This window comes from Lynx rufus, unplaced genomic scaffold (genome assembly GCF_022079265.1).
Source record: "Lynx rufus isolate CCGP_SWC_20201006 ecotype Redwood Valley unplaced genomic scaffold, mLynRuf1.p SCAF_4, whole genome shotgun sequence".
NCBI lineage: Eukaryota > Metazoa > Chordata > Mammalia > Carnivora > Felidae > Lynx > Lynx rufus.
In genome coordinates, this window is record NW_025814856.1 from 164,484,400 (window position 1) to 164,511,864 (window position 27,465).

A 27,465-nucleotide genomic window follows, 5' to 3' on the forward strand; every position below is an offset into this window, starting at 1 on the left:
TGGGAGGGGAGAGGGAGAGGAGGTCCCCCCCCCTTTCCAGCTTTAGCATCCAGTGGCCAGTGGTGTCACTTCCTGAAAAGGTCTAGGGGGAGGCCCAGGTTGAGGCCTGATCAAGTATTCAATTTGCACATAATAAATCTGAGATGCCTAGGAGGCACGGAAGCAAAGCCCAGAGGTCAGGGCGGGAGGTGTGAGCTTTGGAGCCTTCGGGAAACACGCTAGTGAAATCTGTGCCTGCAGAAACCCCACAGAAACCCGGGTAGAGGGTGCAGGCAGGGCAAGGGCCCACTGAGGTTTGGCAGAGAAGGAAATAGCAGACCCGCGCCCGCGGCGCGATGGAGGAAAACCGGGGGAACGTGGTTTTGCAGAAGCAGGGGGAGGGCTTGCAAAGTCACCGGCCGTGTACCATGCTGCTGAAAGGTCGAGAAAGAAACCAGGAACACCACTGGGTGTGGTGACAAGGGGGTGACGCGCGTGTGAGGTGTGGGGGAGATGTGGCTGGCGGTCTAGACAGGGTCAAGTGGCCGGGCAACCTAGGTTCAGCAAAATTCCATCACGTTCATATAAATTTGTAATGTGATTTTAGAACTGTATTTATTGTGAGCTGGAGAGTTTTGAATACTTTTATATCTGCACGTCCTGTACTTCAGTGAATCTAAAACCACATTTATGCACCAAGAAATAGGTGATCTTTCACAACGCAACGCTTGTTCACTGATCGCAAGGCTCATTTTGATTTCAGAATGTTAAAACGTGTTAAAAAAATAAAAAATAAAAAAAAGGCCCAGAAGTGGCTGAACACGGTATTAAGTGACAAAAAATATAAGTCAAATCTGGCAGTTGCCGTAGTTTCTTCAGAAGCCCAGCTACCACATTCGCACAGAGGACACAAAACGGATTTGGTTACTGACATTAACCAGTCGCGAACCCCTTTAAGACAGTTTCCTCCCCTAGAAGTGGGGCGGCACCCTCTTCACGCAGTGGAGCCAACCCGAACATCCGCGCAAACAGGTAACAGCAACCAACCACCCCTGCCGTCACCTGCGGGTAACCAGCTGGTGGAGCCGACGCCCCGCCTCGGGGACACATGAGGGACACGCGAGACTCTCTCTGTCCTCTGTCCAACCAGTAAGGCAATCGGCCGTCTGCGGACAGGCTCAGCGCCCTGGGGGGCGGGACCGGCTGGCCCTGTGCGAGGTCAGATGCGAGCTCTACAAGGGTGCAGATTTCCCCGCGGTGTTCGCGACACTCAGAACCGCCTCACTGTACGCGAGCTGACATTTAAACAAAACGTCGGAAAAATCAAGAACGGTAAACACCTAGCGACCAGGCGAACCGGGCCACAGAGAGGAGCACCACGCCACCTCCAGGCCCCCTGTGACAGCTGAACCTGCGTCCGGCACGAACGTGCTGCTCGAGGTTCCCGTCGTACACAGAAAGCTTGGGACGCACTGCGTCCAGATCTCGCGCTGTCCCCCACACCGAATGTCCATGTAGAACCTGAGGCCTAAGGATCAACCCTGTTAGTAACAAGCGACGATACCGTGTTGTCAAAAAAACCCCACTGCTGTGTTTCAACATTTGAGGAATCGCGCCACTCAACCCCGGCTGGACCTACAGTCGACGGGGCGGCCGCTGTGCACACCGAACGCTCCTTCCTCCTCCTTGCGGCTCCCGGGGGAGCTGAAGGCGGTTCTCGAAGTCTCTCACGCGACACTCAACCGGCCGTATTCTCCGACCCCCTCAACGACTCGGTGTGGTGGGGTCTGAATCGGATCCTGTCTGCGGGGGACACCCAGCTTGGCATAAGGAGAAAGAGGAAGTGGTCCCAACTCCTCCTTTCCCTCAAGCAGCCCACGGGCAAGCGCGAGGGAAGTGCGGGGAAGGCTGGGCCAGGCGCACCCCCGCGTGCACCCCGCTCAAGGGGGGCGCTCTGAGGAGGGAGGGGAGGGCGGTCACTCCTGGGGACTAACTCCCTCGGACGTCGTCGGTGGAGTGCCACCCCAGCTCTTGCCAGCTGCCCGCCGGGTGGGCCCCACCAGCCACCAGTCCCCCCCCACCCCCAACCCCTGGGTCACGGGCCCCCAGGCTCCACTCACCTCTGCCTGCGGCCACCCCCTCCACCACTTCCTGCACTCCAACCTGAGCCTTCCCCAAGGCCAAGGTTGGGAGACAAACCCCCAGGAGGCCAGGGACTCTCCTTTAGAAGCCACGCTAAGTAGCACGAGGGACTAAGGTTTGCAGCTATTTTATTTACAAGTATACATTTAACACAATGAAATAAACACTGATATATCGAAGCCTAGTTAATAGTAGTGTAACAATATGTATCATTTTGATGATTACATTATTTTAAACAACAAACTACACTGAAAAATTAATGCCGATAAAATTCTTGGTCATAATATTATTAAGAAATACAATATATAAATTGAAAATATGATTGCTTAAAATTTGAAAATGGAAGTGAACTCATTTGGACAGAGTCGGAGTTTAACATAATCTGAAAGGGGGGTGGGTGGGGCCAGAAAAAGCTCTGACCCAAACGAAATCTTTCAGGTTAACAGAAGGAAAAAGCAGCGGAGTTTCTCTCGAAGGATAACGGGCAGTCTGCTTCTGCACGCAGGACCGGCCCCCGGGGTCCTCGGGCTCCGCGGCGGGATCACATCACCGAGCAGGAAGACTTTCCTTGTGACGCGGCCCCATCGATTTTTTCTGCCTCCAAAATTATCCTTCTAAAAACGTCAACAGCGGTCTGAAATCAAAGACACAGCCAGACAGCGTTAGGTTTCACGTGGAGCCCTGGTGCCTGCCCTCACCGCAGGCAGGACTGAAGAAGGCCCGCTGCCGCCCGCCGTCCCCCACCCCTGCAGGTGGGGGTGCAGCTGCGGAGAGACCCCAGAACCGCCCAGCCCCCGACACCACCTGACCGGAGAACTAACCTCTCATCCCGCTTCTGTTCCCGTCATCAACGGTCACCGCAGGCTGCCCCTGGGTCTCCCCCGACCCCACGGCGCCCCTGGAGTTTCTGGGTCCGGTATGAGGACCCCTCACCCGTCGGCTCCTGTTCCCATCAGAACACCCCTCTCCCCTGCAGCGCGTGTACCCTTCGCGGCCCGGCTCCCACGGGCCCTAAACCAGGGCGGGGCTTTTCCCGCTCCTCGCGAACCCTCCAGACCTCTGCCTCCCACTTCCTTAAAATGCTCAGCTTCAACTCGTAGGCAGCCGTGCAATCATATAAGCCACCTTCGAGCCACGTGCAAACCCTGAGTCACCTCCCCCCTTCCTTCTGGGGCAGTGTCACTGTGTCCAACACCGATGTCCGCCCCCGGGACCTCCTCGCCTCCCGTGACCGGGGGACCGGTCTTTCTCAGTGGTAGCCTCTCAGCCTGGTGGGCAGCGCAAGGGCCCTTCACAAGGAGTCACTGTTATCTGGAGCCGGGAATCCCCTCTCAGACGGGACACCAGCCCCCGATGATCACAAGATGCCCCTGTTCTCAAAGGCCTCGAGGGGCAGCGCCTAGACCTTGTCGATACCAACGGTCACCCCTCCAACACCCAGGGCCAAGAACCCACCGTGCCCACCTTCCTTCTCTCTCTCTCCCTCTCACTTTTCTTCAATATCCCCAACTCCACAATTCTCGGCCCCACAGGGACCAGCTTCCTCGATCCGAGGACACGTCCCTGTCCCTTACCCACTCGTCCCCCTCACTCTGTTCCCAGCACCACCGCCACCGGCTTCACCTTCTCTGCCCGCAGCCACAGCCAGCACCCACCCGGTCACTGTCTCCCTGGGACCCCGACTCCAAAGGGGGCCCTCGGCGCGCCCCCTCCGCCACGCCGATGGAGGTTCGTGCCTTGCCCTTCTCCTGGAATTTCTAGCGCCTCTCCCCGTTCTCACGCTCGGCTGCTGTGTCTTACAGTTCGCCGGGAAAACGCGCAGCGTCCAGGAGAGAACTCTGCATCCCCGTCCGCCAAGCTGACTGCCCCTCGAGCCTGGGCGCACCTGCTCTCGCTCCTTCCCTGCTGCCGCGGACGAGGTGGCCCTAACTGGGCGAGAGCTGCCCCGCCCCCACCCTCTTCTCTAAACAAGGTCGCTGGCTGCAGCAAGCTTTCCTCCTTTCCCAGGACTGTACAAACACGTCGTTTATTTCACCCTACAAAAATGCACAGAAAAAGGCCTGGAAAAACCCGTGCCAGATTCTCCCCGATTCGGTGTGCCTGGAATCTGGCGTTCTAGATAAACCTCAGAATTCTTGCTTATCTGTGTGATCTGACTCTGTCCAAGCGTGCTCTCTTTCATCACATCGCTGAAGTAGAGCCGTGGGTCGCCACAACAAACACGCCAGGACCGCCTACTCACCCCCCAGTTGAGCAAGAGAGGGTAGCGTTCTCACGGACTCCCATCGCTCTTACCATCGAGGCTTTGTTAACAAAACCCACCGAACTCTGCTTACGAGGTATGTGAGGCAAGTTACAAAGAAGCTATGCTTGAAAATCTGAAAATCAATAAAATTGACTTGACTGAATTGATTTGAAAATCAATAAAACCTCTGAGCGGTTCACACAGGCTGATCTGTGATCACACGACTAACTGGTATGCACGCGTGTGTGCGTGTGTCTTTACTACACGACTTCTCTCCCCTGTTCTACTTGAATAGCAGTGAGCATCCCGGCAGGAATCTGGGTTAGAATCACTCACACCTCTAATGTAAGGGATTCGAGTCCCTTTGGGCGGCGAGAGACTCACCAGGCTTCGGCTCTCCTCATCTCTTCAGCACACTGCAAGACGCTGTGGGCAGGAGTACGAGAGACGTGACAGGGAGCGGACACATCTAGACAGGCCTTTACGATAACTGACCAGGACACGGGTTTCCCCAGGACCGCGGGTCACTGTTGTATTTACCCGATTTGGGTACAAAGATCTTCTGGCCTTAAAGGACTCGCTTCCTGTCGGAGAAGGCACCTGCTGATCGGACGGCAGGGCCAGCACGGAACAGACCACAGTGAGCGGATCACTCGATCGCTGATCTTCTCTGGCTTAAGACGTCTGAGGCTGCCATGCAGGACCCTTGCCTTCTTTTACGTGTTTGGCTACTATCCGACAACTTCGCTAAATGTATCAAAGCCGCAGAGAAGGACAGTGGTGGGAATCTTTTCTTTTTAAGCCTTCGGCACAATTCCTCCTTTCTCTGGTGTTCAAAAAGCACCAGGCTACCCTCTACAGGAAACACAAAGACGGAAGAGCACACCCGTCCAGGATCACATTACGATCCTTAAGCTCCAGGGACGTACGGCGTAAACCAGAGAGGAGGCCTGCACCCCGGCACCAAAGGGCCGAAGAACGCACCTCAAGCAAACCACTCGACGTCGTTCCCAAGAGGAGACGTGACCCCGAGGCAGCGGCCCTTCCTAGGCACTGCCTCTTCGTCACACTGGAGCGCGGGGCCCGCTCGGGACGGACGTGCTCGAGGGGGCCGGCAGGAAGGCCACACGCGGAACGCGGCGCACGCTCCGCGCGGGGGTTACGCAAACAGCTGAACGACACTGCTGCCGATGCCAGTTTAATTACCGTGTCCGATGGGACAAGTGCTCGAGGACCCTCCGATTTTCACCCGAGAGGAAGAGTGAAGTCAGCGAACAGAACCAAGGTGGCTGGGGCCATTCGGCTGCCCTCCCCAGCTTGACGAACGTTTTTTACATGAGGTGTAACCGACACGTGACGCGGTGTTAGTTTAAGGAGCACAACTAACGATCTGACAGTCGTGGGCACTGAGAAACGATCACCCCAGTAAGTCGACGGCCACCGCCGCAAGGTTACAACCGTTGTTCTTGTGAGAACTTTTGCCAGCTACTCTCTCGGCAACTTCTTTCTTTCTGTTTTTTTTTTTGACGTTTATTTTTGAGAGAGAGCGTGAGCAGGGGAGGGGCAGAGAGAGAGGGAGACACAGAATCCGCAGCAGGCTCCGGGCTCTGAGCCGTCAGCCTGGATCCCGACGCGCGAACCCACGAGCTGTGAGATCATGACCTGAGCTGAAGTCGGACGCTTAAAGGACTGAGTCACCCAGGCGCCCATCAGCAACTTTCGAATACAAACAAAAACACCACACTATTTGTGTAACCATCAGCCAGCCCCCCATCTAGAGTCAACAAACGTTAACGTCCTTGCTCGCTCTCTCTGTCACCCAACTGCCCCATTTGAAAGTAAGCTGCAGACGTTAGGAAACTTGGGCCCTAAATACTTTGGTTTGCATTTCCTAAGAATGTGGACATTCTCTTCATCATGGCAGTACTGCCATTGCATCCAAGGAAATGAAAGTATTTCCCTAATATATCCAGAACGTAATAAAATCTCTCCAATGGACCAAAGATGTCTTTTACATTCCAATCGAGACTGACAGACTCTGTAATCCACAGTGGCTATTCCTCCCCAAGAATGCTTTAACTTTCTCTTAATGTTTATTTGAGAGAGAGAGAGAGAGAGAGAGAGATACTGCGCACATGAGAAGGGAGGGGCAGTGAGAGAGAGGGACAGAGGGTCCAAAGCGGGCTCTGAGCTGTCAGCACAGGGCCCGACACAGGGCTTGAACTCACAAACTGAGACCATGGCCTGAGCTGAAGTCCGACGCTTAACCGACGGAACCGGCAAAGCGCAGCGCCCCCGCCCCACCAAGAACACTGTCATCTCTATTATGCTTTGCTCACGCCAGAGTCCTTCTCCTCCTGTCCACCGGAAAGCATGGTATAGACAGAGAGGACCAAACGTGGGGTAGGTTTAAACTCTCTGAGCTCTTACATCATATATAAATAGACCTAAGAGTGATCTAAGAAAACTCATTTACATCTTTGGACCTTAAACTCCCTTCCAGAATGAGATAGTGCAACTAAATGATCTTAAGGATAGGCCAGACACCTAATAAATGTTTGATTTAGTTCCATTAGAAAATGAAGGCATCTCTTACGATCTCAACCCCTGGTAGGAGTTCTATGTGCAATCAGGAGCTGGGCAGAGTCCCATAAATCCCTTGTTAGCTGGCACTTGGGAACCAATTACACAGATTTAATATCCCCCATCATCCGAACCCAGGGACCAAGGGATCTGACGAGCCCGGGGCACCTGGCTGACCGAGCCCCTACCATACAGGCACGCCGAAGGCATCCGCTGTGCCGGGCATTAGGGAGAGCACAGTGGTAAATGACACGGCCTTGGATTCCGGAATGAACTAAGGGGGAGAAGGGAACAGAACCTTGAGCCGGGGAAAAGCGGCAGGGGTGGGAGAACGGGCGCCAGGCCCACCGTCTGCCGCCACCCTTCCCGACCTGCTGTTTCCTCACAGAAATAGAGGAAATGTTGAAAATACTTTCAGAACTGGAAAACGGCAAAAGCTATAGAACGTCGTCCGAATGTAAGCGGTTAACGAGAGAAAAGACAGGTCAGAGGGGAACACGAGTGAAGGGTGCCATTCTCAAAGTGCCCACTGTGTTCAAGGGGCGAGCGCAATAAATAAACGTTAAAAAAAAAAGGGGGGGGGGGCGCCTGGGTGGCTCAGCTGGTCAGGCATCCAACTCTTGATTTCGGCTCTAGTCATGACCTCGCGGTTCATGAGTTCAAGCCCCGCACTGGGCTCTGCACTGCCAGTGTGGAGCTTGCTTGGGATTCTCCCCCCGCCCTCTCTCCCCCCCGCCCCTTCCCTGCTCGCACGCGCTCTCTCTCAAAATCAATAAACTTACAAAAAAAAAAAAGAACATCTGCAGGGCTGATATTGGGAACAGATGCCTTGAAAATGGTTCTCTGCAATTTCTACGTTAGAAACAATACATATGCGTCTAGCCCCATTTCATCCGACAGAAAAAGGACGTAGGTGCGGGCACAAAATTTTTATTGCCAGAATGACGTAAGACCATCACTGCTTCTTTTCTACGTCTGGACTTATTTCTGGACCAGCCCCGAATACAGAACAAAAATAATCATAAACGTCTACAAATCAGTGCTATCAACTCCTGTTTATCCTACAAATATTCTAGGTCCCGTCATAAGCGGAATACTGCCCGCCACCCGAAGACGGACGCTGGAGAGGGTGGAAGGAAGGACACAGGGGAAGCAGGAGTGGCACAGCTGGCGGGGCCACAGGCCGACCGCGGGGACTCAGCCCGGGGCCGACGGCTGCAGCGTTGGAGGCCGTCTATGAAACACGTACCTGATTTTCTTTAGCAGAAGATTCCAAAAAAGCTGCGTTCCAAGACTCTGCTAATGCTTTCCCTTCTTCATAACTGATCACCCTGAAGGAAAAAGAAGATTCTAATTAAGGTACTTGGCTCTTTCTTTATAAAACATCCATAATTATTTATGAACCAGGCTCTACTTTTAGCGATCGTTTCCCGTGTAAAGCGGAAGACCGCTCTCTGCCCAATATTCCTACCCAGCGTGTAACATACAGCAGCATTTTAATTACGCCTGGGCCGGGGAACGGGACAGACACGGCCTTGCTGGGTTACCCGTGCTCCTGCGAGCCCTCCAAGTTCAGAGGACACGACTGCACGTTCCTGTAACACTGACGGTCTGACAGGGGCGAGGCTGCGAGCACCCGAGGACGGGGCGATTCCCAAAGGCACGGGGTGCAGGCCTCTGGCCAGCCAATCCCCTCTCCAGACGAGGCCCCGCAGGAGTGGGGCCCTTGTCCCTGACCACCGATCTCATGCCACCTGCGTCAAGGCGGGAGGGGGGAGATTTACGCTGTGGCTTTGCTTCTGCTTAGCTACAATCGCTGCCACGTTTCTGAACACAGAAGATGCTACAGCTGAGAATCTTCTCGACGTGGGAACAAGAATTGCAAAAGGCACTTCCGTGGTGAGATGAGCGTAGGCTTCATTTTAGAAAGCAGTTCGCCATCCGGAAGGTACGCACCTTTCCATGTGTAGATCTTTCTTATTCCCGACCAGCATAATAGGTATTCTAGGAAGGGAAGGAAAAAAAAAGCCACAGTAAACCAGGGCCAGACCTGCCTGTTCATAAGACACTACTGTCATGAGGGCATCTGACAAAAGAGAACGAAACTGTTACTACTTACTGCACTTTCCCCACCATGTCCAACAATTTGCCGTGAATAACTTTAATCACTTCAAAACTGTAAAACAAAAGCATGAAACCAGACCTCCATCTTAGTTGGTGTTTTTACATGGTTTTTTAAATGTTTGTTTATTTCTGAGAGACAGAAAGAGTCAGAGCACCAGCAGGGGAGGGGCAGAGCAAGAGGGAGACACAGAATCCGAAGCAGGCTCCAGGCTCCGAGCTGTCAGCACAGAGCCCAATGCGGGGCTCGAACCCACAGACCGCGAGATCATGACCTGAGCCAAAGTCGGACGCTTAACCGACTGAGCCACCCAGGCGCCCCTCCATGTTTCTTATATAATGTTTCTCGTGGGAAAAACATGGAATGTCACTGACTCACCACTGTAATATAAAATAAAGTGAACACAAGGAATCTCATAGTTTTTTCCTATAAACGTTCTTTCACGTGAGCGTGTGACACTGAGTAACCCTTACTGAGAATATTCAAGATGACGTACGTGAGATTATTAGATGGAAAACTCTACCAGTTGGCTGATAAATCACATAAATGCGTATTTTAATCTCTGAATAAACATCTGTAGGATGTTCTGTAGCTAGAGGGCCTTCGCGGTCAGCCCGCGTTCCACGTTAACGTGGTGGAAATGCACAGACAGTAAACCGATTTATGTGGTTGTCATTCCCATTAGCAGAAAAGCTCAGATCACCTAGGCAGCTGGAGGTGAGGAATACAGTTTTCATTCTAGCAGTGCAAGAGAACGTTCATCGGGATACTTTTCCCCCTTAACAACCTGTTTGCTCCACAAGCCAATCACTGAGACGCATTAAGCCTGGTAAGGCTGATCGTTACTACAACCAGTTCCATCATAATCCTTTAGACGGCTGAACGCTATCTATGCAGAGCAAATAAACTCGAAGCAAGCAGCAGGGGGGGAATCGTACCTTTTGATTGATGTAACAGAATACACAAGAATATAACCATTAATATCTATGGAGTATGTCTGAGGAAAGATGGAGTATTCATCCTGTGGGAGAGAAAATAATTCCATCTGAGTAAAGTCTTCATATAGCATAACAAGCAATCTTTACCCAAAGTTTTTCCCATATTACCTGGTCAAAGAAATCAAAGTCAACAAAGAAGTAGATTAAAACATTATTCTAGACACATAGCCCCACACACTGAAGACTTATTTAAGACTGGTTTGGGGCTAATTGTTTTAAGCTAATATTCAGAAACGATCCTGGCCATTCTAAGGCTTCTGGGGAGAAGGCTAATCACTTCTCTAAGTCCCGGTAGGGAGGATGAAGGAAATGTCAGGGCAACAGGTCCCGCAATCTTACGTGCAGTGAAAGGCACTAACGTTTCTTTTATGGACAAAAAGTCCAGAATCTTAGATCTCATGGGAAACTCACGAGTGCTTCTGGTTTATTCCACAAATTTGTGTTTTCATAATTAAAAGTGTTAGGTCATCACTAAACCTGTTCCCTGCACTTGAATCACAAGGGCCCGAATGCCAGTCTATGGGCCGTTAATGGGCTGCTACCAGCACTTGAGAGGGTAAGAAGAGAGGAAGAGAATCCAAATGCTACACGTGGGGTACCCAGACTTCCAAGGATCACAGGAGTTACTTACTGAGCAGGTTTAGGAATGAACAACAAAGGTACACGTTATGTGACAATGTATCAGCAGCTACTTTCATAAAGCCGCTTTAGGAGACTCAAATATAAAAGCATTCTAAAGGTCTAATGTCAGTGCAGTTTTCCTTAGTGCACGCCACTGTCTGGTACAAAACATTTTGTTCTCTGGTGAAATGTAACTGTCAACGCGCTGCATATCCCGAGCAAGCGCTGTTATATAGAACATCGTGTCAAACCACCATTTTATCAAAGAACTGTCTCTGTTAACTTTGCAGGTCCACAGGATGATTGTAACTAATGTTCACGATGGCCCGCAATTATTACTATTCGCCACAGTAAAGTGTCTTTAAAAAAAACAACAAAGAGTAAGTTTTACTATCAGTTCTTGGTATCATAAATAGTAATCTTTAATTAGAAGATACCATTTCTACATCACAGCACTCACTACATATACAAAATAAAACGTTTGTTTCATTATTACTTTCAGATTAGTTTCACTAAGTCAAGTTCATTTTAGAAAAAAAGTTTTTTTAACATTTATTTTTGAGAGAGCACGAGCGGGGGAGGGGCAGCGTGAGAGGGAGACACAGAATCCCAAGGGGGCTCCAGGCTCCGAGCTGTCAGCACAGAGCCCGACGAGGGGCTCGAACTCAAACTGTGAGGTCATGACCTCAGTCGAAGTCAGACGCTTAACCGACTGTGCCACCCAGGTGCCCCCCCCCCCAGTTTTTTTTTTAACATTTATTTATTTTTGAGAGACAGAGAGAGACAGACAGAGCATGAATGGGAGAGGAACAGAGAGAAAGAGTGACAGGCACAGAACCTGAAGCAGTCTCCAGGCTCCAAGCTGTCACCACAGAGCCCGACGTAGGGCTTGAACCCACAAACTGGGAGATCACGCCTTGAGCCAAGATCAAGGGTCGGGCGTTTAACAGACTGAACCACCCAGACGCACCAGTCAAGTTTATTTTAGTGTTAAATTTTGAGAACATTTTTGTCAATGGAATGATAGATCTTTTCACCCAGATTAAAAACAACATTCCAAATGATTTTAGTCACCAGTTGAGCTACAGTAGATCCAAAGTTCAAATCACCTTTTCCCTGAAGAGAAGATGTGGAAATAAAAGAGTAATCATAATCACATGGGGTGCCTGGGTGGTTCAGTCGGTTAAGCGTCCGACTTTGGCTCAGGCTATGATCTCGAGGTTTGTGAGTTCCAGCCCCGCATTGGGCTCTGTGCTGATGGCTCAGAACCTGAGCCTGCTTTGTGTTCAATATCTCCCTCTCTGCCCCTCCCCCGCTCACACTCGGTCTCTCTCTGCCTCTCTCAAAAATAAACATTAAAAAAAAAAAAGCTTAAAATAAGAAAAGAGTATTCACATTTCAGAGGCATGGTGCAAGGAACAACTCATCAAAAAGTATATTGGAAGGAAAGGACCTCTGGCTGTAACAGAAACCAAAAAGGACAAAATTTCTAGGAATAAACTTAAGAGAACGAAACTGTACGTTCCAACTGAAAAAGATCTGAAAATCCTCCCAAGAGATAAAACACTTCAAAAACTGCAACAGTGCACCGAGGTCCTCGGCGTTCACACGCAGGTCTCCACGGTCTCCACTGGCTGACCCTGAATTAACACATGAATGTAACATGAGCCTGATAAAAAGTGTCTTTTCCGAGAAATAGCAATTGTAGAAGCAGGTGGGTGAAAAGCACAAAGCTACTTATTTTAAACTTAAAATAAGTACAGCACTAGTTCAGGAGTGAAGCAGACAGAAATCTACAAAGACCCAGACAGTCAGGGGGATTAGAGATGTGCTCATACCGGCCCTTCAGCTCAGTGAGGGAAAAAGTAACCTTCAACAAAACTGTGCAGGGAACAAGATCAGAAGCTTCTGGAGGTAAACGGCTGAGTCGCATCTCTAACTCACCCTTGGGCAAAAACACATTCCAGAGGAATTAAAGACTGCAAGATTAAAAATGGAAACTGCGTGCAGGGTAGACGAGAGAATTCTTTAAGAATAAAATCAGTTGAAAAGAGAATGATAAATTCAACTATGTGAGAACGAGCAAGTTCTTCACGGCTAAGAACCTTTCCAACAGAAATCATAAACTGAAAACAAAACCTTGCGGCTCAGATCACCCACCATGCGCATTTGCTTCACGTTATTAAGGGGTCTCTCAAACCCATCAGCAAAGACCATCCGCCCAATAGAAAAAGGGCAAAGTACACGGACAGGATAATTCCCAGAAAAGGAAACACACTTGCCCTCAAACAGGAGAACGTGATCACACTCCTTCGTAAGAAAAATACTCACTAAAATGATACTGGGGCACTATTTTTCACCTAGCGGACTGGCGAGTAACCAAAGACGTGAAAATGCATTGCGCTGATGGATGTGTCGGGGAACTGGCACTCGCTCCTTGCTGGTGAGAAGGTAAGCGGCCACCCTACGGCCCAGCGACCCCACAGCCACGACATGTCCTCACACACACACACAGTCTAAAAGGGCACAAGATACGGATCGCAGCGCTGCTGGTGGCACCAAGACTGGAAATGACCCACTTGTTGGTCAACAAAGTACGCTGCGTCCAAACAACAACACGCTACGCAGCAAGTGGAGGGAAAAAAGGGCCACAGGGACCCACGTGGAATCACCTCCAAGACAGAGATGCAGGGATAGGCTACTCTCTGTGTAAAAGAGAAAAAATAAAACTACAATTGTATGTTCCAGTACAGAGTATCTGCAAAGCATCTACTAGAAACTGGTCACGGGGCTGTTCGTGGAGGGCTGGAGCTAATGCAGCCAGAGCCCCAAAGACCCAAGTGTTACTATTTACCTTTTGGGGTTATTCCAGTTCTGTAACACGGGCATTTATTACTGTTTTTTAAAAACCGGACTTAAGTACGTAATACTTGTTTTTTTAAAAAGGGGGATTTGACACTATAAATATGACTGTCACTGGGGCGCCTGGGTGGCTCGGTCAGTTAAGCGTCCGACTTCAGCTCAGGTCACGATCTCGCGGTCTGTGGGTTCAAGACCCGCACTGGGCTCTGTGCGGACAACTCAGAGCCTGGAGCCTGCTTCCGATTCTGAGTCTCCCTCTCTCTCTGTGCCCCTCCCCCACGCATGCTCTGTCTCTCAAAAATGAATAAATGCTAAAAAATTAAAATTAAAAAAAAAAAAAATATGACCGCCACCGATTTACCTCTCATTGAGTCTCCTTCAATTAGGCCCGAACAAAGTATTTCATGCAAACTAAAAACCATCCACTTGTATTGAACCATGTTCATTCCCTCCCCCTGCTGGCAACAAAACCTGCTACAACATAAACTACCAAGTAGATAGTACTTGCTGCGACACTGTTCCTCTTAAAACGTGTCAACCGCAAACACGCTATAGATTCTGTTTGAAGAATCTGCCCTCGCATCACCTTCCCCTGCCATGGGCACTCTTCGCTCCAGCCCCAGCCCCAGCCCCTAGGAATCCAATTTAAGAACAGCTGTAAACGTGTCGTGTTGTCCAGCTGCCACAGAACAAGGTGTTCGCGGTTACAGAACCGCAGCAAAGCAAATGTGCGTGTCGTTAGCATCACGAATCGTAAATACGAACACAACCTTTTATTTCAGAGTCTCCCAACTGAACGTAGCCTTGAAGAACTACTAGCTGCAACGAGCACGAGTTATTCGAGGCAGGTGAATTTGGATCCGTTCTGTGCAAAAATTCTCTAACTATTCTGATCTGGCAGTAACAGGCCCAAAGGAGCGCGACAGGCAGAGCTGGTCGCGGACCTTGCTCTCGCCGCCCCTCCCACCATCCACCCGCTCCCCAAGATCTCTGATCCTTTTGGGGTGATTCTTTACTACTCTATCATTAAAACAGTTACGGGCATGTGACGCTCAGTGCCAAGCAGAATCCCAGAGGGACACATCTTCTATTCTGATAAGGAGTCAGCATAAAGAAATTTTCTCTAGAGAGATGTTTTCAAGGACAGCGCTATTCCAAGGATAAGCGACACCCACACTCCTCCCATTCAGGGTCATGTTAACATCAACAGAGTTGCCATGCTGGGCATCGCTCTGGTCTTAAGAGCATCAAAGATCTACAAGTCAGGACCCAAACTTCTGGAAGCTCATCAATCTCCTCTAAACCACGCAACAATCCTGTGAAGGCGGGCACTACAGAATCATCTGTTTACAGATGAAGAATCTGAGACCAAGAAAGGTTCATTAACTTTCTCAAGGTCACCAGGCTAACCAAAAAAAAAAAAAAAAAAAAAGCCAGGGTTCAGGATTCAAATCCAGGCAGCACGACTGCAGACACCACGTTCCAAACTATGAAACACTGGTTTCTCCTTCTGGCCTGTTATAAAATGAATTTCTATAGTAACATTACACGAAAGCGATATACTGATTTACATCCTCACCCCCATTTTCCAGAAGCTTTAACAAAAATTCTAAACGAAGACATAAACAGCAAAGCAGGATCTTGGTAAAGTCAGAGGCCCACTATGAACGAAGTGCCTGTTATTTCTTCGCCCAGGACCCTATCCGTTAACACCTGCTGTTCTAGCATAATTGTTACCAGGGCTCCCTTCACTCTTAGTTGTTTTAGGCAATAAATTGTACCAGTCACCTTAACCACGAAAGACACAAACTCTAAGAATCGAGCGCAACGTCGGACCCAAGAGGCTCTTCTACAGTGACTTCTAAGATAAGCTCTGTCCTCTAGGTCACGACTCCCCTATGGAGACTCTGTTCCTCTTCTGCTTTACGCACCAAACTCCCCTTCGGTCACTGGACAGGTACCCTGCAGAGTCCAGGATGGCTCTGCTCTAAGACAGCCATCATGAGATCTGAGGACGGAAGCCCATTATACCCATTACCCAGTGGCCTGCGGGGTGATTGAGGGAGTCACGTGGCATACCCCTGGGACGTGCACATTTGATTTATTTTCCTTGAAGCTTCCAGAATTGAAACTCCAGGGTTCCTTTGGTGCTCAAACCAATCAATATAGCTATTGCTTCACTAGGGGGCTACACTATGCTTCTGTGTTCACTTCAGAACTTAAGGGTGGGGAGGGGGGTTCATTCCAAACTCACATGACGGGTCACATCATTCTATCTCACTCTTCCCAGGTTCCAGAAAAAAAAGCCTCCATTTAACATGGCAGATCAGGCTACGCTACACGCACTCTCCTGCTAGTCTGATCCTCTGTCGATTGTAAGAAACAAGGCAGGACTCGGACGACATCCCAGCCTCTTGAAGCTCCCACTCCAGCAAGTGTAATAGATCTGGCCCAACAGAACGGCTTCTCGTAAAAGCTGGACCAGGTGCCACGGGAATGGGTGAAGTTCAGCCGCCAGGGTTAGGAGTTTCTTTGTACTCTTCAAGTTCTCTGAACTTCTTTCACCCGCTGCTTCTAGTCAGTTCCCCTGGCCATCCTCCGCCAAATCCCTGCTACATTAACCCGTGAAGACCTTCTTTTTTTTGGTTGTTTAATCTTTGGCAATTACTTACTGCCTAGCAAATCAAATCAACACTCCTTAAGCTCGTGATCATGTCATCCATCTAGAAGTCACCTCATTTCTGCCCTATACCTTTCTCATCCCTTTCCCCAGGAAAAGACTTAACTTTTGTTTTTCTAAAAAAATTGTTGTATGTTTTTATTTATTTTTGAGAGAGTGAGAGTGCGAGCAGGGGAGGGGCAGAGAGAGAGGGAGACACAGAATCCGAAGCAGGCTCCAGGCTCCGAGCTGTCAGCACAGAGCCCAATGCGGGGCTCGAACCCACAGACCGCGAGATCATGACCTGAGCCAAAATCGGACACTCAACCAACTGAGCCACCCGGGCGCCCCTACTTTTTTTCTCCTTAATGTAGAAAGGGAGGAAAAGCACTATAGGATTCTGACATAAAATGCAAGTTTAAAAAACAGAAATACGCTATCCTATGATATATACAAACCTTCCTGATGCTATGAGTGCATTTAACACAATTCTAGAGTAGAACAACAAGTTAATGATTCGGAAAAACTGCCACAAATGTCTTAGAAGACAGCCTGTTAATATTCAGGCACACATAAATCAGGAGGGGTTTTCCTGGCATCACTGTTGCGTTTAAGTATCAACGGCAGGGCCAGGACCGCTAGACAGAGGACAGCGGAAGGGGACTCTGAGACACCAGACTTACTTGTCCAGCTGTGTCAACAAGCTGAAGATGATATTCTTGTCCATTTACTGTGATCAATTTTGTGAAAGCTACAGGGAAAAAGGGAATTAAATATTAGTAAAAAGAATTGACTTTAGATCAGTTAAAGCTTGAACACTGACCACCGATTAAGAAGAGTCCCTAATCGTTTCATAAAAAGATCCCACAAAACAAAATGGAACAGATCTGAGTTTACAGATTCTTCCGTCTTCCATTATTTAAGTAACAGATACTGGCTGATGGATGAAAATCCAGCCTCGGTACACCTTGAACCTCGTTCCATGAAACTGAAATTAGGCAACAATTCATATGCTGTAAAAGTCATGTGAGTGCTCCGGGGCTTACACCTTCTTCTGTGAAAAAGAGAAATACATTACATAAAGTGTGAGGTCTAGAATGGACCCAAAGCACAAAACCTTTCATTAATTTAGAAGTCTGGTGTCAGAGCACAAACAGCTAATATTAACTGAAGTGTTAAGAACGTCCAGTACATAAAAAAAATTATCAATTTCATCGACATAAAACGGCAACGGAACAGGTGTTCTGCATGAAAGCCATCATTCCCACTTAGCTTAAGCATCTGAGCAATTTGTGACAATCTCTCTTCCCTACCAAGGGGGGGGGGGGAACCAGACTCATAACTTCCGGAAAAGTCCATTCAGAATCCTGAGGAGACAGACTTCAAACAAATGTAGACAAAAGAGGAAAAGAACTATTAATAGTAAGAGAATATTGAAGAGTAACCATCTGGAGTCAGGGGACAGCAGAACGGAACTTATTTCTTTTGCGTCCATGGTCCCGGCCATCTTCACTTAAGACGCGTCGTTGGATCTCCTGGCTGGCCACTCGACTGGACCAGAACCGGGCCACAGAATCGGTCCCTTGCACAGCTGGGAGAGGACCCGCTGTTGCCCACTTTATCCCACAGCCAAAAGGGAACGCACAGCAGACATATGAAAATTATGAGGAAACTTGGAAGTGACCAAGGGGACAGAGAAGAGATCTTCCCTGGAGGAGGAGTTCCACGGGAGCACTCCCCTACGGCCAGCAGGGGTGCCAGAATCGGGAGGAAAGACCACAGACCAGGCCATCCACACCAGTTGCCACATTTTTTCCCCCTTCATCTGCGTGCCTTAATGGAGACTACCACTTTAGAGAAGAATTTCACCAGATGAAAACCGAATCCAAATGATTTCAAGATAGGAAGTACACAACATAATGTGTTTCATCAATTTTATTGCATTTTTCTTCCACACTGGAACTTCTCTGAACGTGGGGTGCACCTGGCCTTGACTGTGCTTTTGATCACTACCAGCCAGGGGGCAGTCATGATGCTCCTGTGTGAAAACCTGCCACTGACACCTTAGTCGGGGAAGATCAAAAAGTGCATTCAAGACGATGAAATTTATGTAAGGAACCGTGATGAGCAGTAAAACAAGTAACCTTCAATTAGATTTAAGTAACTGTGGTTATGAAGTATGACATAATTATTATGACAACACTACTAAAGAAAACATCACTCATTCACGCAAGAGCTCTTTCTTGAGTACCTATGATCGCCAGGAGCACTGTTCCGGGAGCTCAAAATACTGCAGCTGACCTCAGCGTGCTTACAGCCCCGGGGGAAGGAAGGGAGACACCGTCAGGCACGTCTTTGGGAGAAGAGCATCTGGAGGTCAAAGAGCAAGTGCCAAAGTCCGGCGAGAAGAAGCAAGATCAGCGCAGAAGCGGAGAGAGTGCTGGGGAGGTAACCAGGTTGGGGAGGAGGCAGAGGACCTTTTAGGAGATGGTAAGGACTTCAGAGTTTCATTCTAAATGTGCTGGGAAACCAAGGGTTCTGAGGCAGGGGAGTAACTTGGTCTGATTTATATTTTAAAGAGATCGCTCTGGCTATGCTGTGAATAAGAGAAATGGACAAGAATGGACCAAGGACATTGGTGGGGGTCCATAATATAGTGCTTATGCAGACTCGGGATCTGAAGACAACGATGGTGGTCTGGGACCAGAGAGCCATGGTGGAATTCAAAGGGAGAGCCAAAAGGATGAAAAAAAAATTTTTTTTAAATGTTTACTTTTGAGAGAGAGAGAGAGAGCGCGCAAGAGTGCGCGAGCACAAGCGGGGAGAGGCAGAGAGAGAGACACAGAATCCGAAGCAGGCTCCAGGCTCCGAGCTGTCGGCACAGAGCCCGATGTGTGGTTCAAACTCAGGAACCAAGACATCATGACCTGAGCCGAAGTCGGGTGCTCAACCGACTGAGCCAACCAAGCTCCCTGAGCCAAAAGGATTTCTGGCTGGAGGCAGGGTGTGAGAAAATGGAGAGGTGGGAGGACTCCAGAGTTTTTGGCTTGAGCCACGAGATGCATGAATTGCCATTTGCCAATTCGGGAAAGCCCGGGGAAGGAGCGCTGCAGATGGGGGAGGAAGCAAATGAAGACGACTACACCCAAGGGGAAGCGAGGGCAGCTGAACAGAAAAGCCCAGAGTCTGGGGGAGAGGGTGCGACTGGGGGTTTTGGGAAACAAGCAAACTTCTGGGAAGAAGGGAAGATCGCTGGCGATCAAGTACCGCGAAAGCCCTAGCCGGACTTTGGAGCCCAGGGCCCCCCGATACCGCCAGGTCAGGGAGATCGAGATTCAGCCAAGGAGACGGGAGAAATACTGGCCACGAGGGAAGAGTCAAACGGGACGACACGTAATTGTACAGAAGATAAAGGAAATGAAGCTATTGATCAATGTGTTAGTATATCCTTGCACATAAAAAGGATGTAAATCCTCCTACACGCAGCAGTAAAATGAAATCGAGGCCTTTCCATCTGTCATGGAAAACTGCCTCTTCTTATTACTATAGAAAAAAAGGAAGTGTAATAAGAGATCTGTCAGCTCCATAAACTAGGAACCAATTCTTCTACGCACTCCATGTCCGATCCTGCATAGCGGTGGAAAGCTGGCTTTCTCCTGGTATCGCTTTCCTCGAGCCCTCTCTCCGTCCCCCTCCCTTTTTCAATCACTAGAGAAATTAACCCACTTCCCCCAACGAAAATCCTGAAACCGCCCTAAGCAGACTAACAGTGACGTATTCGTAGAGCCTACTAATGAGGGACAGATTTCTAAGATTCGGAATGCGCCAAATAAGATCTGTGTTCCTGAAGTGTATCACAATCCCCTAATTCGTATCCTACTGAGAAGGCTACCCACCATGCAATGCTTGATAATGCTGCAAAACTCCTAATTAGAACGGTCCCGTTTTCTCAGCTTTATTAACGCATCAACAGTACTACCTGGAAACGGCAGAAGTTGTAAATCACTACTATTTTTCCTCCTCTAATTGACCAACTACCCCTACTGGTTAAATTTCACCAGAGCAATTTAGTTTGTATTGAGTTGTTAGATTAACAACACGGTAGACAATCTACACTTTTGTGTAGGTAGTATTTTTGGCATAAAAACATCCCCAAGCTAGAAAAATACAGGGTTTTATTAATGTTATTCTCCTACATTCCATTTTCTTTTATTAAAAAAAAATTTTTTTTAATGTTTATTTTTGAGAGAGAAAGAGCATAAGCTGGGGAGGGGCAGAGAGAGAGGGAGACACAGAACCGGAAGCAGGCTCCAGGCTCGGAGCCGTCAGCACAGAGCCCGACGCGGGGCTTGAAATCATGACCTGGGCCGAAGTCGGGACACCTACCCGACTGAGCCACCCAGGCGCCCCCTCCTATATTCCATTTTAAAAGAAGATGACACAGTCTCAGAAGTTTGGCTTTTGTGGTAATGTCTCAGAGATGCGTCACCACTGAATGTTTGCTATGAACCACCTGTTCTATGTTCTGAAGTTAAGTGCAAAATAATTACCGGATTCTTTCCATATTTACAGAGTACTGTTTTTTTTTTTTTTTCAAACCTTAAAACCATCCATTCGTTGGCAACAGGTTTATGATAACCTGTTCCATTTCTAATTCCCTGTCATCACTGAGCAATGTTAATTTTATTTTATTGTTAACGTTTATTTATTTTTGAGAAAGAGAGAGAGAGAGAGACGGAGTGGGAGCAGGGGAGGGGCAATGAGAGAGAGAGAGAGAGAGAGAGAGAGGGAATCTGAAGTAGGTTCTAGGCTCTGAGCTGTGAGCACAGAGCCCGACTCGGGGCTCGAACCCACAAACCATTAGATCATGACCTGAGGCGAAGTTGGGACGCTCAACCAACTGAGCCACCCAGGAGCCCCTACTGAACGATGTTTCTGACCAAACAGCACAGGAAACAGTGGAGAAAGGGTTTCTTCCTGGGTTGGTCAGAAGCAGGGTGTGCATACAACTCATGAACTTTTAAGTGATTCATATACCCTGACACTCACTTTCGCTCCTGCCTAAAGACTTTAATAAATATTCCGAATTCATTTTTGAGATGAAAAAATAAAAGTCTTTTTTATTGAACACTAAATAGTAGGAAACATTAAAAATACGATTAAAGATGTTGACAGACTTCAGGTTGGGTCATTCAATTTCTGAGATGATATCAAAGTAAGGAAGCTGGACGTTCACTGGATCTTTTACTTACATATAAAGAAAATATATCTGTACACAACACCATGGCTTTCCTTCCACCTTAGTTATAAATGGCGCATAAACACTCAAAAATAAGAACCACCTTTATAGGCAGGCCTAACCAAGAAAACCGTACTGTATTATTCTGTGAATAAAATGCCCAAATGAGCCTTATCTTAAGGACACACAACTCTCTAAGTTGTTATGAACAGCAAATGTTAAGACCAAGAGCACGATTTGCTTGTGTTCTTATTCCAATGGAGAGATAACCAAACTTGTCCACCTAGCATTCAAATTTGTTTTACATTTATTCATTTTTGAGAGCCAGAGAGAGACAGCGCACAAGCGGGGTAGGGGCAGAGCGAGAGGGAGACCCAGAATCCGAAGCAGGCTCCAGGCTCCGAGCCGTCAGCACAGAGCCCGATGCGGGGCTCGAACTCACGAACGGCGAGATCATGACCCGAGCCGAAGTCGGACGCCCCACCGACTGAGCCACCCGGGCGCCCTGTCCACCTAGGATTCAAATTCATCTGCTCCTCACACCGGCGTACTGTTCTGTAAGTCACGGCCAAACAGATCAGCACAGGATGTGTCCGTAGTCAGGACTCTTCCTTTCTGGACACCGGCCGAGCTTACTTTCAAACCCGGGTCTTCCCAGGGTCAGTTCCCCGACAGGTTTCCTTCCCCACTACCAGCATACTGGGACATGAGGGACAGCTGCATGTTTTAAGTCAGAGGTGGGCAAACTCTTCCTGTAAAGGACCAGATGCTACTGTAGAACAAAAGCAGCCACAGACACTATGTAAATGAATGAATATGGCTGGGTTCCGATAAAACTTTATGGACGCTAAAGCCTGAATTTCACGTAACTTTCACATGCCCCAAATATTCTTCTTCTCTTAAACCTTTTTTAATGATTAAAAAATGTAAAAACCAAAAAAAAAAAAAAAAAAAGTAAAAACCATTCTTTGCTCATGGGCTGTACAAAAAGGCAGTGGGTCTTTCTGGCCTACAAGCCATAGTCTGTCAACCCCCCTGTCGTAAGCCTCTTTGGAAATCTCTCTCGCGAGCGCCGGGCAGATGAGATCTATGAATCCAGTTCACAAACCTGACCGTTAAGTCGGCTTCATGTCTAATGTGCCCATCAGGGTTTGATGAATCCCATGTTTAAATGTGTGTGTTCCTGGTGACAAATCCTGGGGAAGCCCAGGTGCCAAGAATCTCAGAAGACGAGTTCTAGGGCCTACTTAGGGTTTTAAGATCGCCCGAAACAAGAGCAGCTTCCGATAAATCAGCTTCTCTGCATGAAGTGCTTTAGATTTTCCTCCATGACTCTAGAATCAAGACCTCTCTCATGGTCCTAGAATCCTTCAAGAAGATTCTGAAACCATGGACTGAAACCGGACAAGGTAAATGAAGGTTGTGGTTGGTCCCGGTCTTTGGGGCTTTTCTCTGCGCGTGGCCGGAAATGCCAACAGGCTTTAGAACCAATTTTGTTTTCATGTGCTGCAACTGCTCTCTCCATCCCAGAATCGCTCACTACTCCACAGCCTTGACTTTCAAGTGTTCAGGACTGGAAGGGGTTGGGGGGCTGCGGGGGAGGGGGCCGGGAGGGCTGGTGATTCCGTGTAAGAGTAAGGTACAAAGGAACTAGAGTGTTTTCATCCTTCCTTTTCAAGCTTGGAATCCTTAAAAAGGGCTACTGTTGAGAAGAAGGGGGGGGAGGGTGCGGAGATTGTGTGCTCTCTCTTCTTGTTTTCCTGAAGCAGAGTCTGGGACAGGAGGTTCACTGTAGGACTGGATTCCTATGGAACTGAATAACAATTTCTCGATGGAGGGATCTGGATACTGAGTAAAAAATCCATTCAGTGTGAAGCGGGTCAAACTTCTGGAAGCTTTTCTGGACCCCCGTTGGAAATCTATAGGTTTACCCCAATAACCCCTGCAATCAAAGCCTCCAGAAGTACACAATGGCTGTTTGTATGTAGAATGCAGGCTTCTCAGTTTATAAACCCTTGAAAACAATACTTACTGTTTTCTATGGTTGGGTCGTAGGAGTCAACAAATTGGCCTTCAACAAACTGAATCGTCAATGAGGATTTCCCTATAAAAGAGAGCAAAAGCTCAGTATGTATTTGCATATTAAGGTAAAAAAAAAAATTCTACTACTTTACAAAAAAACCCCACTAACAAGATGAAGAAATGGAAAGTACTGGGATCAGAACACCTTCCTTTAAGTAAGCCTTTGGGCAATTTCAAAAAGGAAATAAAATTTCAAGAATCTGCTTTCTAGGAGAGGAATTTAACCAATTAAGCTATTATGAATTAAAACACTTTTGTGACATTAACAAATATTACTGACCAGCAAACATTTCACATATTCTGTTAAAGGTAAACTCTGCAATAAGGTCTAAACTATGCTAATTTCCTCTGGTGTCCCTGAAATGTGGGTATTAATTTTAATACCGAAATTATTAAGACAGGATTTGTTTCTTTGGGCTCTTTCCTATGTGGCTGTTAGAAATGTTACCAGGTACAGCTTTTAATTTTTTCTTTTTAACGTTTATTTATTTTTGAGACAGAGACAGAGCATGAATGGGGGAGGGTCAGAGAGAGAGGGAGACACAGAATCCCAAGCAGGCTCCAGGCTCTGAGCTGTCAGCACAGAGCTCGACGCGGGGCTCGAACTCACAGACCATGAGATCATGACCCGAGCTGAAGTCAGACACTTAACCGATGGAGCCACCCAGGTGCCCCTAACTTTTTTAACGTTTATTTATCTTGCCAGAGAGAGAGAAAGAGAGAGAGAGAGCGCACGCGAGCGAGCATGAGCGGGGGAGGGACAGCGAGAGAGGGAGACACAGAATCTGAAGCACATTCCAGGCTCTGAGCCATCAGCACAGAGCCTGACGCGGGGCTTGAACTCACAGACTGTGAGATCATGACCTGAGCCGAAGTCGGACGCTCAACTGACTGAGCCACCCAGGCACCCCTCCAGGTACAGCTTTTAAAGAGGGTAACGTGAGAACATGTAAAAGAAGTCTTTAAAAAACTCCTTGAAGGGAGAAATCCTGCGTGAACCATTCAGTCTCAAAAGCCTAGTGATGTCTGGCCCACACAAAATAATGAAGAAATGTTCTGGACTTTATAATAAAATCACTTTCTCATAATTGAGCTTATGTGCTAACCAATCAAGAGCCGGAGGCTTAAGTTCTCAACTATTTGATGCCTAAAATTTCACCTGCTGGACTTCAGAACAGGGCACTCTGTAAAGATAGTGTGAGAACAGTCCAGGAAATGACGTAAGTGGTTCCCCCCACCCCCCAACTTTCACCCCAAACACTTTCTTCTCTCGTACGTCTCCCAGAGCACTAGTGTTTTTTGGGTAAGATTTAATTTTTTAACCAATCTCTACACCCAGCGTGGGACTTGAACCTACAACCCCGAGGTCAAGAATAGCATGCTCTTCAGACTGAGCCAGCCAGGCGCTCCCTGTTAACTTTACACACACGCTCTACATGTTCGCCGCATCTCACCGGACTTTTATCTCAAAAGACCTTCAGGGAGAGAGGTTTGCACCAGGAGCCTTCTGCTTCTGGGGGGTTTCGGTTGGCACGTTTTCATAACACAGGCAGCACCCCCCCCATACTTAGAAATTAATGAATTAATAAACTGGTTTACAAGTGGGAGCTGCGGGGAGACAACTAGAAAACCCCCAAGTTGGCAGGACTATTTTACTCCTCACGGGCAGTTTTTTTTTTTTTAATTTTTTTTTAACGTTTATTTATTTTTGAGACAGGGAGAGACAGAGCATGAACTGGGGAGGGTCAGAGAGAGGGAGACACAGAACCCGAAGCAGGCTCCAGGGCTCTGAGCTGTCAGCACAGAGCCCGACGCGGGGCTCGAACTCACGGACCGCGAGATCATGACCTGAGCTGAAGTCGGCCGCTTAACCGACTGAGCCACCCAGGCGCCCCAACTCCTCACGGGCAGTTAAACACACAGTTCAAAGTGTTTCTAGAATTATTAAAACCCGAAATCATTGTCTACAGAAGCAGCCTACAAGAGCTTTTGACAATTAAAAGTTACCTCCCTGCTTTAAATCCTCATTTCAATTAGAATAAATTTCCTGGGGCACCTGGGTGGCTCAGAGGTCGGTTAAGCGGCTGACTTTGGCTCAGGTCATGAGCTCACAGTTCACGAGTTCGAGCCCTGCACTGGGTTCTCTGCTGTCAGCACAGAGCCCGCTTTGGATCTTCTGTCCCCATCGCTCTCTCTGCCCCTCCCCTGCTCGCTTCCTAGCTCTCCCTCTGTCAAGAATAAAGTAAACGTTAAAAATTAAAAAAAGAGTAAGTTCCCAAATCCCAACCAGGCCGGGCCCTGCTCCGTCTACCCCCCCCAACCCCCCAACCTCTCTGCTGCCCCTCCCCAGACCCTCCCAGGCCCATTTGGCACATCCCCCTCTGTCCCTCTGTTCTAGCATTCTCTGCACACGACTCACTTTTGTCATTACTTTGGGAGCTCAATGGCCCTTCTTCAGAGACGCCTCCGCTAAGACCACCCCATCTAAGGTGGCACCCACTCCCTAAGGGTCACTCTATCACAGCCATCCTGCTTTTTCTCCGTAGTGCTTGACGTTATCGGACACTGTCTTCGCTCATTAGCCTCCGGAGACCAGTATGGTGACTGAGGGGTACAGCAGACGCTCAGGTTTTGGAACGAACGAATGAGATTAAAACTTACGTGTCCAAAGGGCACTCTCACACATTCTGGATGTTATAAAAGATCTCAATTTTATACCCAAGGCAAGGAAAGAGTTCAACAGGAATTAAGAAACAGTTATCTAGTATTTATTTTGGTATCCAACCACGAGCCTGCCTGTGCTATGTGGAATACGGGGTCATCCAGGAGCCCAACGTCTCAAAGGGACTGTGTTCAAAAGAAAGCATGTTGTCGAAGCTAGTTCATAAAGAGCATTTAAGTTAACAGACAGCAAACCTATTTTATGTAAGGAAACAGCAAGAGAAAAAAGTCTACTAAGTCAGCCAAACTGAAAAAATTTAAAGGAGTAGGAAAATTCTTATTTATACGGAATGCTATTGCTTCAAGCAAAAGACATTTAATTGGAAAGGAAAGAGAGAAAGAAACTTCTTTAGGGCTTCTAAGGGGACTTCTGGGCCCTCCGGTGGGCACTCTGACACCCCTAGGTAGGCTAAGGGAGGGTTTTGGCTTGTAAATGGAAAGAAGGAAGGAAGCACAATGTAATTTTTTCCTAAAGATAAATGGGCAAGAGTTAACAAGGGCTTCAGAGGATTTTTACACCTTTTCCCAAGTAGAACCGGGTTAAGAACAGTGGAAGAAAGGGGTTGCCCATGACACCCATGGTGAGCCCCTCCGAGAGGAGGCAGGGAACACGGAAACACAGCTCAGAGTGGTGCCAGGCAAGCTTCAAGGGCCTCACTTGCAGGGGTGAAGGGGCAGAGAGCAGAGCCTCGGAAGTTATCCCAGGAAACTTAAGAAATTCAAGAAGACACACATTTAACAAGACAGCATGACATTAAGTGCAACGACGGAGTGTTACATAAACCAGCGGCCCACGTTTTAAAAATACAATTCCTGGCGCGCGTCCAAAGAGGAGTTTCTCACATATGTCATGAAGGGCGTGAATGATACGAAAGGCTAAATTAACACTGAACTTGAAAACATGGATAATCATTCTGGCGAAAGGCAGACAGTGGAGTCCAACGCAAATCACAGTGCGGGTTGACACAGCAAACTCTCGTCTTGGCGAGTAACTGGGACACCCGAATTTAAAACCCCGGTCTTTAGGGAGCCAACTGGCTTTCTGCATCTGCTTGGTCCTGGGAGAAGGGAACCATCCATTAGCAGAGGCAGGAGGGCTCTGGCCTCCCCTGGGGTCTCTCCTCCTCTGCACTCTCCCCTAGGGGGAGGTGATTAATTATTTAAATGAAGAAGGGACAGGAAGACCACGTTTGCTGACAGGACACAGCGGGT

General features: G+C 48.3%; 1 protein-coding gene across 1 annotated transcript in view; it reads right to left on the reverse strand.

The window, feature by feature from the left end:
* Positions 1 to 2,232: 2,232 nt before the first annotated feature.
* The window catches only part of RHEB (Ras homolog, mTORC1 binding), a 44,050-nt gene continuing 18,817 nt past the window's right edge, over positions 2,233 to 27,465 (reverse strand). Inside the window, exons 2-8 of the mRNA XM_047094815.1 lie at positions 23,483 to 23,554; positions 16,895 to 16,962; positions 10,010 to 10,092; positions 9,069 to 9,125; positions 8,906 to 8,953; positions 8,199 to 8,280; positions 2,233 to 2,755 (exon numbers count right to left, since the gene is read on the reverse strand). Coding sequence (XP_046950771.1) covers positions 2,663 to 2,755; positions 8,199 to 8,280; positions 8,906 to 8,953; positions 9,069 to 9,125; positions 10,010 to 10,092; positions 16,895 to 16,962; positions 23,483 to 23,554 — 503 coding nt within the window. The 3' untranslated portion in view covers positions 2,233 to 2,662. The remainder of the gene's footprint in view (positions 2,756 to 8,198; positions 8,281 to 8,905; positions 8,954 to 9,068; positions 9,126 to 10,009; positions 10,093 to 16,894; positions 16,963 to 23,482; positions 23,555 to 27,465) is intronic.